At 38.0% G+C, this 15914-nt stretch overlaps 1 protein-coding gene across 2 annotated transcripts in view; it reads left to right on the forward strand.

Moving 5' to 3' along the window:
* LOC107104784 (septin-8-A) overlaps positions 1-15914 on the forward strand; it is a 51294-nt gene that overhangs the window by 17515 nt on the left and 17865 nt on the right. For both annotated transcript variants that reach the window (XM_015404874.1, XM_015404882.1), the window contains exons 3-6: positions 917-1112; positions 3353-3539; positions 9837-9998; positions 12330-12426. In XM_015404874.1, the coding sequence (XP_015260360.1) occupies positions 917-1112; positions 3353-3539; positions 9837-9998; positions 12330-12426 (642 nt within the window). The remainder of the gene's footprint in view (positions 1-916; positions 1113-3352; positions 3540-9836; positions 9999-12329; positions 12427-15914) is intronic.

Raw genomic sequence — 15914 nt, forward strand, 5'->3', positions numbered from 1 at the left:
TCTCCTGCTGGTGCAAATTGAATTTCCCTGACCTAGGGCTCCACCAGATGTTCCCAGCAGACCCTCACTACCTGCTTGGTCCTGCTGAGTCTGTCCAGCTTTCTTCTCTTGCAGACATCCATTTCAACACCAGGTGGTGATAGGTGCACAACTCCGTCCTTCTCTTCACCGATACATCATTGACCTCTGACCTAGGGTGTCCTGGTGCCACCGACATCCTCATACTTGAATGTGGTGTTTACTATAGACAATCCGGGAGTTGCATAAAGGTCCAATAATGAAATACCACTGAGCCTATAGAACATCCCCTCCCAGAGGCACTAAGAAGGTCTGGTACTCTGTGCTGCCCTTCGTCCCACAATCCCAAACAACAGTTTGGGATTGCGGGTTCAGAGCAGGGTTGTAAGGGAAACAACAGTTTTGGATTTTGGAACCCCAGCCCAGATGCGAAGGGATGCAACCCTCTCGTCCACCGGGGTAAACTCCGACATAAGATGGCTAAGCTATGGGAAGGCATGCAGCCCAAACCCCCCTGCGTTTCTCCCCATTGGCCACTCCAGAGTAGAAGAGAGTCCAGCCTCCCTCAAGGAGCTGGGTTCCAAAGCCCAGGCTATGTGTGAGCTGGTAACTGGTACCGCTTCCCTTCCTGCACAAGCTCAGTCTCCTTCGGACCTGAACACCAGGCTCCAGTCAACCACCACCCCCAGAGCCCGTTTGCCTTGGGAGACCCAACCAGGGGCTTTTTAATACCCCGACAACACCTTGACAAGAACTGATGTATAACTAAATTGGGTTTAACAGTTTATTTTGAACGTATTCAGGTTTACCAGAGACCCCAAACTCACACTGGATGATTAAATTATTGCGATCTGTTTCCTAAATTTCTTTTTCCTCCTTTTTTTTTTTTGGTTTATAGGAGAAACTGGCATTGGCAAATCAACACTGATGAACACTCTCTTTAACACCATGTTTGAAAACGAAGAGGCGAGCCACTACCAAAACGGCGTGTATCTGCGACCGCGAACCTACGACCTGCAGGAGAGCAACGTCCACCTCAAGCTAACGATCGTCGACACTGTCGGTTTTGGTGACCAGATAAACAAGGAGGACAGGTAGGCTGTACCTGATGTAGATGTGTCAAAATCTTTTATTGTCTCTAAAACTCTCTGTAAAAAAACCTCATGGTGCAAATGTTGGAGTGGATACCAAAGGGAGAAAAAGAGCATTTCACTCCTAAATTCCACACACATATTTCTTTTCTCTGTGGGATTTAAAGGGGAGGAGGTGGGGGGAGGAAAAAAAGAGGAAGTAGTTTATTTTTTTGTAAACATTCAGCTGTGGAATGAAGCGTCCTAGCCTCGGTTCAGCCAGTAAGCTGTACTCTCACGCTCTTTGATAGCAGCTCTAGGCCTTAAGAACCAACATGCTGAAGGACAGACCCTGAAGCAGGCTGGAAATGAACACTGAAAGCTTCAAAAGGTCAAAGCATGCGCATACCATAGAGAAGATTGAAGAGAGATGTGAAGATTGTGGACAGATGGTCATAAAGAGGAGATGAAAAGTTTTTTAACCCATGTCTCCCTGCGAGCAGTAAAATATCACTGATGTGGGACATCTTTTTGCTGAAAGGGATAGGCGATGGTTTATTCATCATCACTGCTTAATGCAATTTACAGATTCATTAAAGCATGACACTCATGTTTTTTTTTAAACTCTTTAATACAAAAAGAAAAGAAAAATTCACCACTTAAAATTCCAATGTCGCATAACTTCCATATTTTAAGGCGACTGTTGAATATTAAAGGTTTAATCTTTATACAGAATAGAATTTCAAAGGCTGATAGAAATAAACCAGGAAATACATTTTATTAATACAATCAAGAAACTAATAAGTTATATCTTGCAATAAAGCTATTTCATTAATTGTATTTAGGGATACTCACTTTTTTTTTTCTTCTATCAAGTAGTTCAGTCTTGGACTTCTATTATTCAGTTAGAATAGTTATTTACTCCGATCCTTAATCTTATGTTTTTATACTATTTGTTTCCTGGATGCATCTTTTGACAGAAATTATTACCTTTATAATACAAACTGTACAAAGCTTTGAAAATCTTAAGTGTTTTATTTTTTATATTTATGTATCTTTTATCATTTTGCATATATACTATACAAAACTACCGTATTTTCTAGACTATACAGTAAGCCGCTTATTTTCCCCCCCCTATGCTTGGAACCATGCGGCTTATACGCAGGCGCAGCTTCTCTGTGGATTTTTCCTAACTGCAAGAGGGGGAAAAAATAAGTGTCTAATTTTTATTTTTAACAAAAAAACATTCTAGTAGCAGGCACAACGGAGGTCAAATGTCTCGAAATAACACATTTTGACATCTATTTGCCGCATTAAAGATGTCAGACCAATGAGGAGACTGTGCTCAACTCCTGCAGAGCAGAAATAAAGAGCTGATGAAGCCCCATCTTTCATTTGGAGCTCTTACTGCTTCGAGCCAGCAAGCTAACGGGAGCTAGCGTTCTTCTTTGTTCCTAATCAAGGGGCCATATGTATAGCTCCTTTACAGGTATGGTTTGGAGACGGTTCAGTTGATATCAGCAGCTTATAGCCTGGAGCGGCTTATATATGTACATTTCCATTTTATTTATTAATTTTTTTTTTCAAAAAATCTAGTAGGCGCGGCTTATAGTGAGATGCGCTCCATTGTACGGTAAAAACGCTATTTATTTTTCATCTTTCTGTAGAAGTTGAAGTAAAACTTAGTGAAATTAGCTTGCAGATAAATGGTGCAGCTGCATTGCCAACATCTTTTTATGGAGCCAATCAGTTCTTTTGATCCATGTGTTCAAGACGATGTATATTTAGCCATCATGAACTACTGAACTGATAGTTCCATTTTACATGTTTTAACAACTTAAATTTTTTTTTTATGTTGCATTTAGTCTGTTCTTTATTCTAATTTTATTTCTAGAGTTTTCGACAACAGGAATAGGTTTGATTTTTTTTTAGCTGCAGGTTTCAACTTCTCATGAGAAAACATCATGAAACTGAATAGTTCATATTTTACATCCCAGAGTGAGATGGCAGGGTGATTTGTAGTGTTTCAGTGAGATGTTTGTAAATTCATTTTCATCAGAGTTGAGCTGTGCAACTCTAAGCTGGGATCTTGGCATAGGATCAGAAAATCCAGCAATGAAAGCATAATTCTCTTGGTTCGTTTATTCAGCTACATGTTCAAATTTTCCTACATATTCATTACTAACATATGAATGGAAAGAAAAATATTTTGTTTTAGCAGGAAGGCATAATTCCAGTTTTTTTTTTTTTGGCTCTGTCCACAGTTACAAGCCAATTGTGGACTACATTGACACCCAGTTTGAAAACTATCTCCAGGAAGAGCTGAAGATCAAACGCTCTTTGTTTAACTACCACGACACCAGGATCCACATCTGCCTTTATTTCATCGCCCCAACGGGACACTCCCTTAAGTCCCTGGACCTCGTCACAATGAAGAAACTGGACAGCAAGGTATACGCAGGGGACACACACCCACTTACCCTCCAGCCATGCTTACCTGAAACCCAAACCTCTCACTTTGAATGGCGTTTATTTCAATGACCTGGGATTCCTGGTCTGTTTATGTCAGATTGATGATGCTTTTTTCTGAAAGAGAAATGACTAAAGTTTCCACTCGTTCATATAGAGTTACCTCCAAGGATTTTGGAGGTAACTCCCGTTGTTTCTGTTACTCTTCTTGAAAACAAACACTTTGAAAAGATCACATATTATGCTCATGGAAACAAGTAAGAACTAAAAGGCTCCTTTAAAAGAATCCAACCCAGTTTTAAGTTCTAATAAAACAACTACAGCTGACCAAATAGCTGTACAGACAAATAAATAAACACATGAGTAAAAGTAACATTCACACAACCAAAGTAATACAATGGGGTAAAGATTAAAGGAAGAAAATATAAATATAAAATAAAGCCCACTGTCTTTCTACGTGTCAAAATCCACAGAGAAAAGGTGGGTTTTAAAAAAAGGGATTTAAAAGCAGTCTGAGAAGAGGGCTGCCTGTTCTGCTGAAGCGGGTTTTTCCAGAGGTTTGGAGCTGCAATGGCGTAGTTTGAGTATCTCTCAGAAACAGCTGACCTGTGAGAGTTGGTAGGTGTATAAGGATGTAGAAGCTCAGAGAGGCACGGTGGCCAAGACCTTTCAAATTAAAAGCAAATACAATTATTTTAAAATGAATTTTAAAATATATGGGCAGCCAGTGGAGTGAAGCTAAAATGGAGATGTACTCATATTTGCTTGTGCCAGTTAAAAGGTGTCCTGCAGCATTTTGAACCATCTGGAAACAGGAGATGGAGGAGGCACCAACCCCCACATAGAGGGCATTGCAGTAATCCAGCTGATTGGTAACAAAGGTGTTGATTACCATTTCAAGCTGTTGCCTTGAAAGAATTGGCTTTATTTTGGCCTTCTGCCTCAAATGATAATAGCTTGATTTACCAACAGCCCTGATCTGGCTGTCAAACTTAAGACCTGCGTCCACTTTTACCCCCAGGTTAGTAATGGTGGGTTTGATATGCTGGGCCAAAAAGCCCAGATCTGTTTCAGTGGTGCCACCAAACATCATCTTTTAAGTATTTTTTCATTGACGTTTAAAAAGTTCAGAGACATCCAGAGCTGTATGTCGACATGACACTTGATTAAGGCATCTTTCTTTTTTAAGAGGGACATAAATATGACTGTGATCTGTATAGCAATCCTGCTCGGATCCATGCATAAAAATTCTTTTTAAGTATGGATCTGAGCAGGAGCAAATAGAGAGAGAACAAGAGAGGACCCAAGACCGAGCCCTGGGGAACCCCGCAAAACACAGGAGCAGAGGAAGAAATAGTCACTAAGGCCGACCCAGAAAGTTTGGTCAGCCAAACATGACCTGAAGCATTCCTGATGCCCACCCACTGCTCCATACGAGAGATCAAGACTGTGTGTTCCACAGTGTCGAATGCAGCAGGTTAATCTAAAAGCTCAGGAATAATACAGTCAAAAGCTGCTTCGGAGTTGTGCATCGATTAATTAATTGATCTAAAATCCAAATTGGAAAACCTCTTTTAATAAGGCCTTTAACTGAGTGCAAACTGTCTTCTCGAGGCATTTCAGAGATCAGCCGGAATTTGGGTTTTTTAAATTGGAGGTTGTAAAACTGCATGTTTAAAATATACAGGGACCACACCTGGCAGACTGCTATTAATACGTGGAAGAACAGGGGTTCCAACAGCAGGGAAGACCTCTTTAAATAATAAATAATATATTGAATAATAATAGTAATAAATCCAGGAGGGGCAGCATCATTTGGAGAACCTGAGGGCCTCAACCCACCAACAGTCTCCTCTAGAAAGGACAGAGTCACAGGCTTGAACTGGTCAAAAACAGCAGAGCAAGTGACAGAGCTTGGCGGGATGTAAGCAGCAGGGGAGACGAGAGCCTTTGCAGAAGAGACTTTATCAATGAAAAAGTGAAGACATTTTTTTTTTTTTTTTTTACAAGATCTAGGAGAGGCCTCTGTAACAACAGCCCTTTTCACATTATGAGCAGAGTCAATTCATCTCAACAAAACATGCAGTTTGTGACAGTTAGGATACTATTAGACAGATTTTCCCTCTTAGCATTCTTCACAATTGTCTGATAACTTCACCAGCAGTCCCTTAATACTTGAAATGAAACCAAAGTACAGCATCACTAAAATAAGCTAGTTTAAAAAAAATCCTCCAAGTTCTAGTGTGAAACTTTTTTGTACAAATAAACAGCTAAGAAGATTAATTACTCCACATTTAATTTACTATTATAATAAGACAGGTTTTAGCTAACTTTTAACATTTGTTTAAAAACCTGAAATTGTATTATATCATAAGATACTGAATAATCTTCTATATAAAGAGAAATGACCAGTGGATTACATTTTAAGACCTAAGAAAGCTCTGATATGACGACATCTAAGGGCTTTAATAAGCCTTTCTGTCATAATGAATCCTCTTTTTAGTTAAGGACCAGATGGGTTGCAATAATGTGTGAGACAGAGAGCAGTCTGCATCAATGCCCTGCAGTTATGAAAGATTTTATTGATGTTCTAATATAAAGATGCTTGCAAAACAAACTTTAGCAAGATTTAGGAACAATCCTAGCAAGATTAGCATTAATCACAACAAACCAAGAGGGTTAATCCTGGAGAACGGTTAAAAAAACATTAGATTTTTGTCTTTTCAACCAGCCAATTAATCAACAATCAAGATTTATGAAGCATAAATCTGCTGCTGTAGTCTCAGTTCATCTCTAGGTTTTTTTTCACTTTTCTTTAGACTATAATAAAAACATGTTTCCTCCTAAAAAAAAAAAGCTATTTGTACCTTTTAGAAATGATCCATATAGCAGCTCCTCTAATGAACTTTAAGTTCCACTTTCACATGGCTTGAACTGACATGTTTGCAGGTCAATACTCAGCTGTATGCTGGTCAATAGTCACAGTCAGACTCGCATCGATTGTGGTTTGTTCGTTGCTCATGTGCCAGTTTTATTAGACACAGTATTGGCTGGTGGACGATCTGTCTTGTTGCATCTGTGCTCAGTGTAGCTGACCAGACGTGCAACCCCTGGCATTATTACCTTCACACTATTTATTGCAAATAATCTCCTCAAAATAGGCAGAACCTAATTTAAAATCAGTGAATATCAGTTTGATTTTAAATGACAGAAAACTCACAACTGTATTTGACATATTTTTAGCTGTATTTTTTCCTGAAAAGTTTATATTTTGGTGGGAATTAAAAGTAGTGCATGCAAATCATATAATCGTTTCGGTAATCAAATATTTGTTGGGTCATTAGTTGGATGCAGAGCGTCTCGCTCTGAGATTTTTCCTTCACACTGTTTCATTGTTATGGCTGCTGACAGCACTGCTGCAGAAATGACTGAGGCCGTATTCGTGCTGGTCGTTTTTCTGCCCATGCACAAATAACTCCAGAAAACCAGATGGAGATGGTGTAACTAAAACCTGCTGCTTTACCTCTGCCAACATTCAATGCATGTCTGCCAAATACCTCCTGATACTATTCATAGCTGTGCCTGCTTCCTTAAGCAAAGTCTACTCTGAAGGAACAGAAATCTAATTATCTGTTAAGGAAATTAATATTTAGTAAGTTAAAAAAAACTGTCTATTAACATTTTTATTGTATTTTCTTTTTTATTTCTTCATTGTTCTGCATCTTAACTACACAAGGGGAGCTTAGAGCGTAGATTTAACCTGCTCTCACTTAAAAAAACCTGAAGAAATCCTCATTTAGAATTTATTGGGCATCAGTAGTGCTGACCGCTGAGCTTCACTGCTGTCATTAACTGCCAATGGAACCATCAAATCCTGGCACATAACATTTACCAACCTTCTGTTGACAAATAAGCACAGAGAAAGCAGCCAAATGTTGTGAGAACGGAATAAATTACCTGAGCTCAAGTTCAGATTTGTCTCGTATATCTTAAGATATACAGATAGAATAAAAGCTGGAGAATTTTGATATTTTTAATGTTGATTATATTAAACAGTTTACATTTTTTTCCATTTCTTCTCTTATGTACGTTTTTGAAGTTCAAAGCATTTTTTACTATACTTTTACCTTCATCAGTCTCTGTTTTCCTGCCATCACTACAGCTACTAAAATCTAATTCACCTCCAACTATTCAGCCTGCTGCTCTTTTCTGCGTCATGCCTTCGCCTCTAGAGGCTCATGAGAAACACTCCAACACACCGACTCGCTGACCTCCTGTAATAATTTCATATTGATGTGTCAGTGGAGGATATAAATCTTTGGTTAACTTTCAGCAATTATAGCTGGTTTTTCATGTCGTCCATATATGGCAGCAAAGAAAATAAGGAAATAGCTACATTGCAGCTGTTTTTTAAAAAGAATTTTCTTCATAAACCTTGAAATATTTTTTTATTTAAGCAGAAAAAAAAACTGATTAGTTTAACAGCCTGTAGAGTGGGCGTGTGTTAGAAAATTATCAATTCTTCTGATAGTTTTCAATAAAAAATAGCTCAATTAATAATTTTCCTAATATAAAATTCAGAGTTGAGGGAATCAATTATTTTTTTATGCTATTTAAATACGATTATCTAACTGTAATAGGCAAACTGGTTTACAAGATCAAGTGGATTAATGATGTTTAAGACTAAATAACACTTGATAATAACTCGATTTATTTTTACTCCCAATGCTGTCGGACATGGTTAAGATATTACATGTAATATACAAGCATTTCCCAGAGGTGTTTTCGGTATAAAGTTAGTTTTAAAACGAAAATTGACATCCTTCATGAAAGTTGTTTCATGTTAAAAATCTAGGAATAAAAAGCTAATTCTCTGAAAGTATCATAATAATACTCTGTTGTATGAAGGAGGTTAAAATGGAAATAATTACTCATGTTTTGGAATAAAAAAATGTCAGAAACTTCAACTCAGGCTATTTTTCTGTTGGTTTTCCTGCAGCTGAAATGTATTTCCAGCTGGTGGTCATGCTTGTTCACAGCAAACTGAGCTATTTTGGAAATCTTTCTGTTCAGCTGGGAAAACCCGGCTGTGGGAAGCGAATAAGCGTAACTGCCCCCTCCTTCTTCCATCTATGTGTTCGGCCATCTTCTCTTCTATCTGTGTCAGCCGTCACACAGGGCTGTTATCAGCGCTGGGTAGCAATTAGTGAACATGTTTTTTTATTTATTTTTTTTGTTTTAAATAGTGGTTAACACAGGATGCTGGGGTTCTCAGCTGCAGATTAATGATCCAATAAAGTGTGATGAGATTGTAATTTGAGCCCTAATGAGCGCTGTCTTTTTCTCAGAGGCTCACTATGGGACTGATTAGAGTGGATCTGTGGGGGTCTTCACATCATTCCAGATAGATTTTTAGGAAAGCTGCTGTATAGAAGAATGCAGACAGATGCTGTTTATTCCTGCACATCTGTAGCTGATGCTTCATGGAATGCAGTTTGTTTTTATAATCGCAGTTCGCTGTAATTGTCGCTTTTTACCAAACCTTTTCTGTTTATCTTTGCTGCATGTTTGATATGCGTCATAGTTAAATACACAGCAGGATTATATTTACCCGAGGTGAACATCTTTAAAAAAGACTTGGAATGTTTTCCTGTTGACCTGGTGACCCCGACTTGGCTTTTTTCTTAACCCTTAACCTTTTTTTTTCTTAATGATTTTTATCATCCTGCTCCCTGTCTGTGGAGGAGAGATGAACTCTGCTCTTTTCCAGCCTCGTTTTAAACATTTTAAAAGATTTTATCAATTATTTCAATGCACATTTGGGAAAGATGTGATGAAGGGTTATTTATTTGAAATATTTTTGCCTTAATTGATGGGTTTGTTTGCTTGTTTCATATTATATATATATACCTTAAAGATACAGGAAGACATAGGTTTCTAAAAAGAGTATTATTATTATTATTATTATTATTAACATTATTAACCTGAAAAGTTACATAGCTAATGCTGTATATATTTTATTGGATTTATAAACAGTTCTTGTTATTGTGACAATGACAGTTATGTTAATAAACTAGATTTACTTCATTTACAGACTGGATATAAAAGAAATACCTAAAAGAAACTTATTTATGCAAATATTTAGAGGGGGATCCAATCATCATGGAGGATGTTGAGTTTCTTCATGCAGACATAAATTATAGAAGCACTTAGATTCACGTAAATAACTAAAACTGTGTTCCATAGTATAATTCTCTTCCTGTCTGGATCCTGTTTTAGGTCAACATAATTCCCATTATTGCCAAAGCGGACACAATCTCCAAGAGCGAGCTTCACAAATTCAAAATCAAGATAATGAGTGAGCTGGTGAGCAATGGCGTCCAGATCTATCAGTTCCCGACAGACGACGAAGCTGTCAGTGAGATCAACTCCTCGATGAACGTAAGTCACCAATATTGCTATGCTTTCGTAATGGGGATTATATCATGTGCTAAAACTATTTCCATATCGCAAAAAATGACAAAGACTGAATCAGTCAGTCAAAATATTACTTTAAGACGTTTAGAGAATGTGTTTGCTTCCATTAATTTGATGTTTATCCATTAGTGGTGAGTAACACATTAAAGTAGTTTCTCCCAAAGATCCCACAGAACAGTGTTCCTCTGTTGGTTTTCACTTTGTTTCAAGCTTCTTTGTGATTGGATGATCCTACTATACCACATTTATGTAGATAATTAGCCTTTTTTGTTCATCATTAGCTTCGTTCTTTTTAAGCAATATAAAGGTATTTATTATTATAGTTCGTATCTATGTTGTTTGAATAAGGCAAACCTCACAGAGATGGACAATCACAGGATAGAATAGAAACTGACCCAAAGAAGAGAGAAGATGCAGGTGATCCGTCAGGAAAACACTTATGACTACAGGCAACGAGCAGTAGTTATACCCATGACGGAGATTTGTTGGGATTGGGACGATGGTGGAGCATCATATGCACAACAGAACAAACCACCACACAGCTCCAGAAACACATGAAGCTCTCAGGTTCTCAGACATGAGGTGGAGAACTTGTTAGATCCTGGAGCTCTTCCTGCTCTTCTCAGGTTGACATCCTGCAGGATAATGGTCTCCTCTAGGATCACTACTACCTCTGGATTCTCTTTCAGATGGAAACACCTTAATGGGAAAATTTCAATGATGTTAGTTGATGTTTTAACTGTGAGATTGGCTCCTCCCCCACACCATCACACTGCCTCCACTGTAAGATGTCACGAGATGTGTGGAGTATCTTTCAAAGTGTTCTTTACCTTTTCCCTTAACTTCTTTCAATAAAATTTTACTATTAATAATTTTGCAAATCAATTAATTGATTAATAATTGGACAGCCGAAGGTTCCTTAAATAAGATTTTTTATTAAATTAAACCAGGTGAAACTCAAACTTTTCCACTTGAGGAGCTCTGGATAGAGCACATTGAGTAAAAATCTTAAATGCAAAATTAATCTAAATCTAAAAAAAATTCTTAAATGCAAAATATATATATATAATTTCTCTTTTTTTTTCTTTTTTTTTTTAACAATCTTGGGATAATTACTGTTCTAAGTGTTTCAGTCTGTTTAAAGGCATGTTTTACGGTCTCTATACTCCAGTTAACAATTAATTGATTACTCAATTAGTTGACAATTAATGCAATAATCGATAAATCCGATTGTTTCAGCCCTACTAACAAAATACAAAGTTTAATACAATGTCCATTTGACTACAAAAATAATATTTTTGCGTGTGGGCAAATTTTTTTTTTAAATAATTAACGCATACCTAAAATTCTTGAGAAAGTAGTTGCCAAACAAGCGTGCGATCACTTACACCATAATGAACATTTTGAAGAGTTTCAGTCTGGCTTTACAGCTCATCTGGATGTGCTCTCTTCATCCTCTGGCTCGGAGCTCGTCTGCCTGACTGTGTGTTTCCTGGACAGGGCTGCCTTTTACAGCTGCTTTTTGTATCTCTGCTTATGTCTCCTTGAACCCCAGTCGGCCTCAGCAGATTGCCGCTCACACTGAGCCTGGTTCTGCTGGAGGTTTCTTCCTGTTAAAAGGGAGTTTTTCCTCTCCACTGTCGCTACAAGCATGCTAAGTGTGAGGGATTGCATTTAAGTCAATGAGTCAATGCAATCAACTGGTTTTCCTTAGATAGAGAACTTTGAATCAATTTGACTGGATGATCTGGTTGAACTGTAAAGTGCCTTGAGATGACATGTGCTGTGAATTGGCGCTATAGAAATAAACTGAATTGAAAATACTGCAAATGAACTTTTCAAACCATTTTTTTTTTTCTTTTGTTGTACCAATTTTCTGTTTTTCTTCTTTTTCTATGATGGCGTGTATGTAGTTTTGCGGCACATCCTTATGCTGAAATGCATAAATGAGAGAGTATATCCATTTCCCTATGTTTTCTTTTTTGTGTACTCGCCTTTCCTACTTATAATCTGTTCCATCAGTGTCCACACCCACCAGCTGATTTCAGCTCTCCATCCAACTCTTGAGGCAGCGTATCAAGCATGTTTTTCACATGGTCACTCCCTATGAAGTGTGTAAAAACAGCCTTATCTGAGGCTTAACGCTTATTGAAAGATTGTAGAACTTTTTCATGTATGACCATTTCTATGGTCTTAATCTGGATGGAAAAAAATAAAAATGATTTTAAAGGCTACAGCTGAACCTGTAGACTTTTAGTAAACCTCATTGAATCTTTTTTTTTTTTTTTTGCACAGGCCCATCTTCCATTTGCTGTGGTTGGAAGCGTGGAAGAGGTCAAAGTGGGGAACAAAACAGTGAGGGCCAGACAGTACCCCTGGGGAGTGGTGCAAGGTAAGAGCGGCTCACCAAGGTTCATTCACACGCAAACCAACACGGTTCTGTGGGATGTGTTCACTAGTGTTCCCTGGTAATAAACAATATACAGCACAGATGGAGTACTGAACTGGAGTGTGTTATTAACACTACCATCTCATTTTATAGTTTCGGGCTGTTTCACACTGCAGTATTTTAAAAATGCCAGGTGATTTTCAAAACTTGGGAGACGTGAAACACGACAAATACAAATTCTGGGATAGAACAGGTTTGGTCGGACGTTTTTAAGCTTTCGAAGAGGCAGAAAGTACTGAATTAAAAACACAAAAGACTGAATAACATTTTTTTTTCTGCGCAGTGAGGCCTGAATATCATAAAGTAAACACCATAGTTGACATAACAGTTAAAGCTGCAACTAACAATTATTTTGCAAATCGATGATTCTGTTGATTATTTTTCCAATTAAACGATCAATTCTGGATGGAGCATAATGACAGTAGAAAAAGATTTTTATCTTTAATGCAAAATGTTCATATTTTTTCTTTTTACACTTTTGGTATAATTGTTGCTCCAGGTGGGGTCGCTCTGTCAGCTCAAGATACGTGTTGGAGTCCCTACACTCCAGTTAACAATTAATCGATTACGAAATTAGTAGATGATTATTTCAGTGATCGATTAATCTGATTAATTGCTTCAGCCCTAATAATAAGCACTGATATCCAAAAAAGTTAATTTGAACTCTGTGGGGTTTTTGGAGCCTGAGGTAAATGCCTCTGAATCAGCTTCTCCAAGGTGTGCATTTTATTCTAAAGCCATTTTTGTTTAATTCAATGTAGAATCAAGCAGTTTTTGTAAAAAAGATTTGTTTTGATCAATGTATTTTGTGCATGCCAGTGTAAAGGTGTATTTGCAATCGTTAGAGCGTTTCCCTTAATGAACAGTGTCTAAGGGCTGGTTATCCTCCCGCAGCAGTGTCTCGCAGTGAGCTTGTTGCAGATATTTTTGATTTATGCCCAATATTGAAGTGTGGTCCGCGCCTTGCTATTCTATGCCACAACGCAAGAGGGACAATCCCGAACTAGCTTTGGGTCTAGATACGGCTGAGGCGGTGAGGAAGTGGGGGCGAGGTTGTGTGACAACGGAGGGGCATGAGGGTGGAAAAGGGCGGAGATCCAGGTGGAAAAAGGGTCCCAGCGTTCTCGCACCTCGCTCTTCTAGCTGGTCCATCTTCGCGAGTCGTTTTCTGCAATGGCGGTCATACAAACAAAACAAGCCGGTTAAGGTACCAAACAGGAAATATGCATAGAGTAGAGTGGATGTAGATTTGAGCAGTCAGAGGCCTCCTGTCTGCGGTCGCCTACAATTTTTGAGAGATGCAGCATAGGGTCAGCAGAGGGGGCGGGGCATATTTGCATTCACTGCGACACACACACACAACCTGTTTTTTTGAGTATAAATCAGCCTTAAGAGAGCAGCTTATCAAGCTATTAGTGCTGTTATGAAGTATTATTCATAATTTACTAAACAATTAAGAATTAATCTCATCTACCTGAAAGTAAATTAGAATCACGATGTGCATTTTATGGCAATCGTCTGATGTGCCTGTAATCGTTCCAAACACCTTTTTAACCTGACATTTCTTTTTGTTATGAAGAAAGTTAATCCAATTTTTCAGAAGTTTCTATGCTGTGATAATAAAGAGCAGGATTCTCAGGTAGGTAAGCTAATACATGCAGAGCACACAGTAGCTTCTGCACTAAATATGAGTAGGGAACTGGATATAAAATAGTGATGTAAACAAATAAGCTCAGATATTGTGCAACAGTTATGCAATAGTATTAAAACAAACATTGCCATATCATAGCTGTATAGGTTCAACGTCTATAACAGTTTTCTCCATTTTGCTTATTCGTTTGTCTGTTTTTTAAAACCAGTCTGGTCTTTAAAAGCTCCTTCATCATTACAGTGCATTAGCTGCAGTGGAGAGCACTTGTGGTTTTTATAGACTGTCCAACTCGGACATCTGTGTCAATTACCTGTGGCTTTATTTATACTCAGTTGATGCTCTGCGTGTCATTTCCTGCACCACATAGTGAAAGTGCAAAAGGTTAAATAAACTTTAAGTCTTTATATTATTTTATGTATAAATGTCTGTGTCTGTCCAGGGTTTTGGGTTAAACTCTTCACATTGAATGCCTGTCATAGAGATGTCACCACTAACATCAGCTTTCTTAGGGGTTTTCTTTTCCCACTTCTTTTTCCTTTGCATTTGTCAGTGCTGGTAAACATTTTGATTTAATAATGTGACACAGAGGTACGCTGTGAGAATATTAGTACTCATGAGGGAGCTCCTCGCAGGAACTCTGTCCCCTCTTTCCTTGGTTTACTGCTCCTTCTGGCCGAACCCTTCTTGTTTTCCTCTCACGTTAAGCTCCAGCCCTCCTCATTCTTCAACCCTCAGAGGATGCTCTCTGTTTTTATATGAAGCCTACTGTGCGTTTCCTGGACGATAGTTTTTTTTTTTTTCTGGTGTCCCGATAAAGGGACAGCACTGTTACAGTTTAATGGTGATTGAAAACAGCCTTTTGAAAATAGCTTTTTGAACCTTCTGTAAAAACTACTTTGAAAAAATTTAACATGTTTTTGTTTTTTTTGCTTTAAAATTCATGAACCACAGCTAAACTGCGGGTAACAAACCTCAAATCTGCCTCATTTCTTGTCGTATGTGTTTGTCATGTTATAATTGATTCACTCTTTTACTTTGTGAAAAATGTTTTCATTTCATTTGATAACTGTTTTAAAAACTTTGTAAACTAAATGTGAAAACAGACGGTTGGAGGACAGGAGCCGCCTTGTGCTCTGCGGCTGTTTGTTGACTGAAACAAGGATCCCCGTCAGTGAAAACCGTTTGTTCATGCCAGATGTCATATAGATTGGTTATGTAGCCTCTTGAAAAGAGCCATGAGAAATTTCCATCCCCTCGAGGAGAGACAGAGGAAGGACTGTGTTGTGACCAAAAGAGTAATTGTAGGGAGCTTAGTGAGTCTGCTTGTCTTTCCTGAGGATCTCATGGCTCTGTTATCACTCTGCTTCCTGACATCTGTAACATACAGCAGACATCTGAGGTTTCCACTCTAAAGCCCAATGGCTGAGCCCTTTTTATGCAGGAAAACAACATTTTTCTAGTGGTGCGTGTGAAAATGGATATCAGGAAGCAGGAATTCATTCTTATTCTAGGTTTATGTTAATGTGCTGCTTTGAGACAAGCAATGGATTGTTGATCAGGCAATTAATAGAAATAACAAAAAAGTGTATTTAACTGATGATTATGTTTATTTAGATGTTGAAATGTGAGAATAATTTACTTAGAAAGACTTAATTCATTCTACCATGAATTTCTTCTAATACATGGTTCTGCTTCCTGGCATGAACTTTAGGGGTGGAACAGTTCACAAAATACATGGTTCGGTTAACGGTTTTCGATTTGGTATGTGTTGATTGTTAGC

Source organism: Cyprinodon variegatus, unplaced genomic scaffold (genome assembly GCF_000732505.1).
Source record: "Cyprinodon variegatus isolate N-32 unplaced genomic scaffold, C_variegatus-1.0 Scaffold36, whole genome shotgun sequence".
Classification (NCBI taxonomy): Eukaryota; Metazoa; Chordata; class Actinopteri; order Cyprinodontiformes; family Cyprinodontidae; genus Cyprinodon; species Cyprinodon variegatus.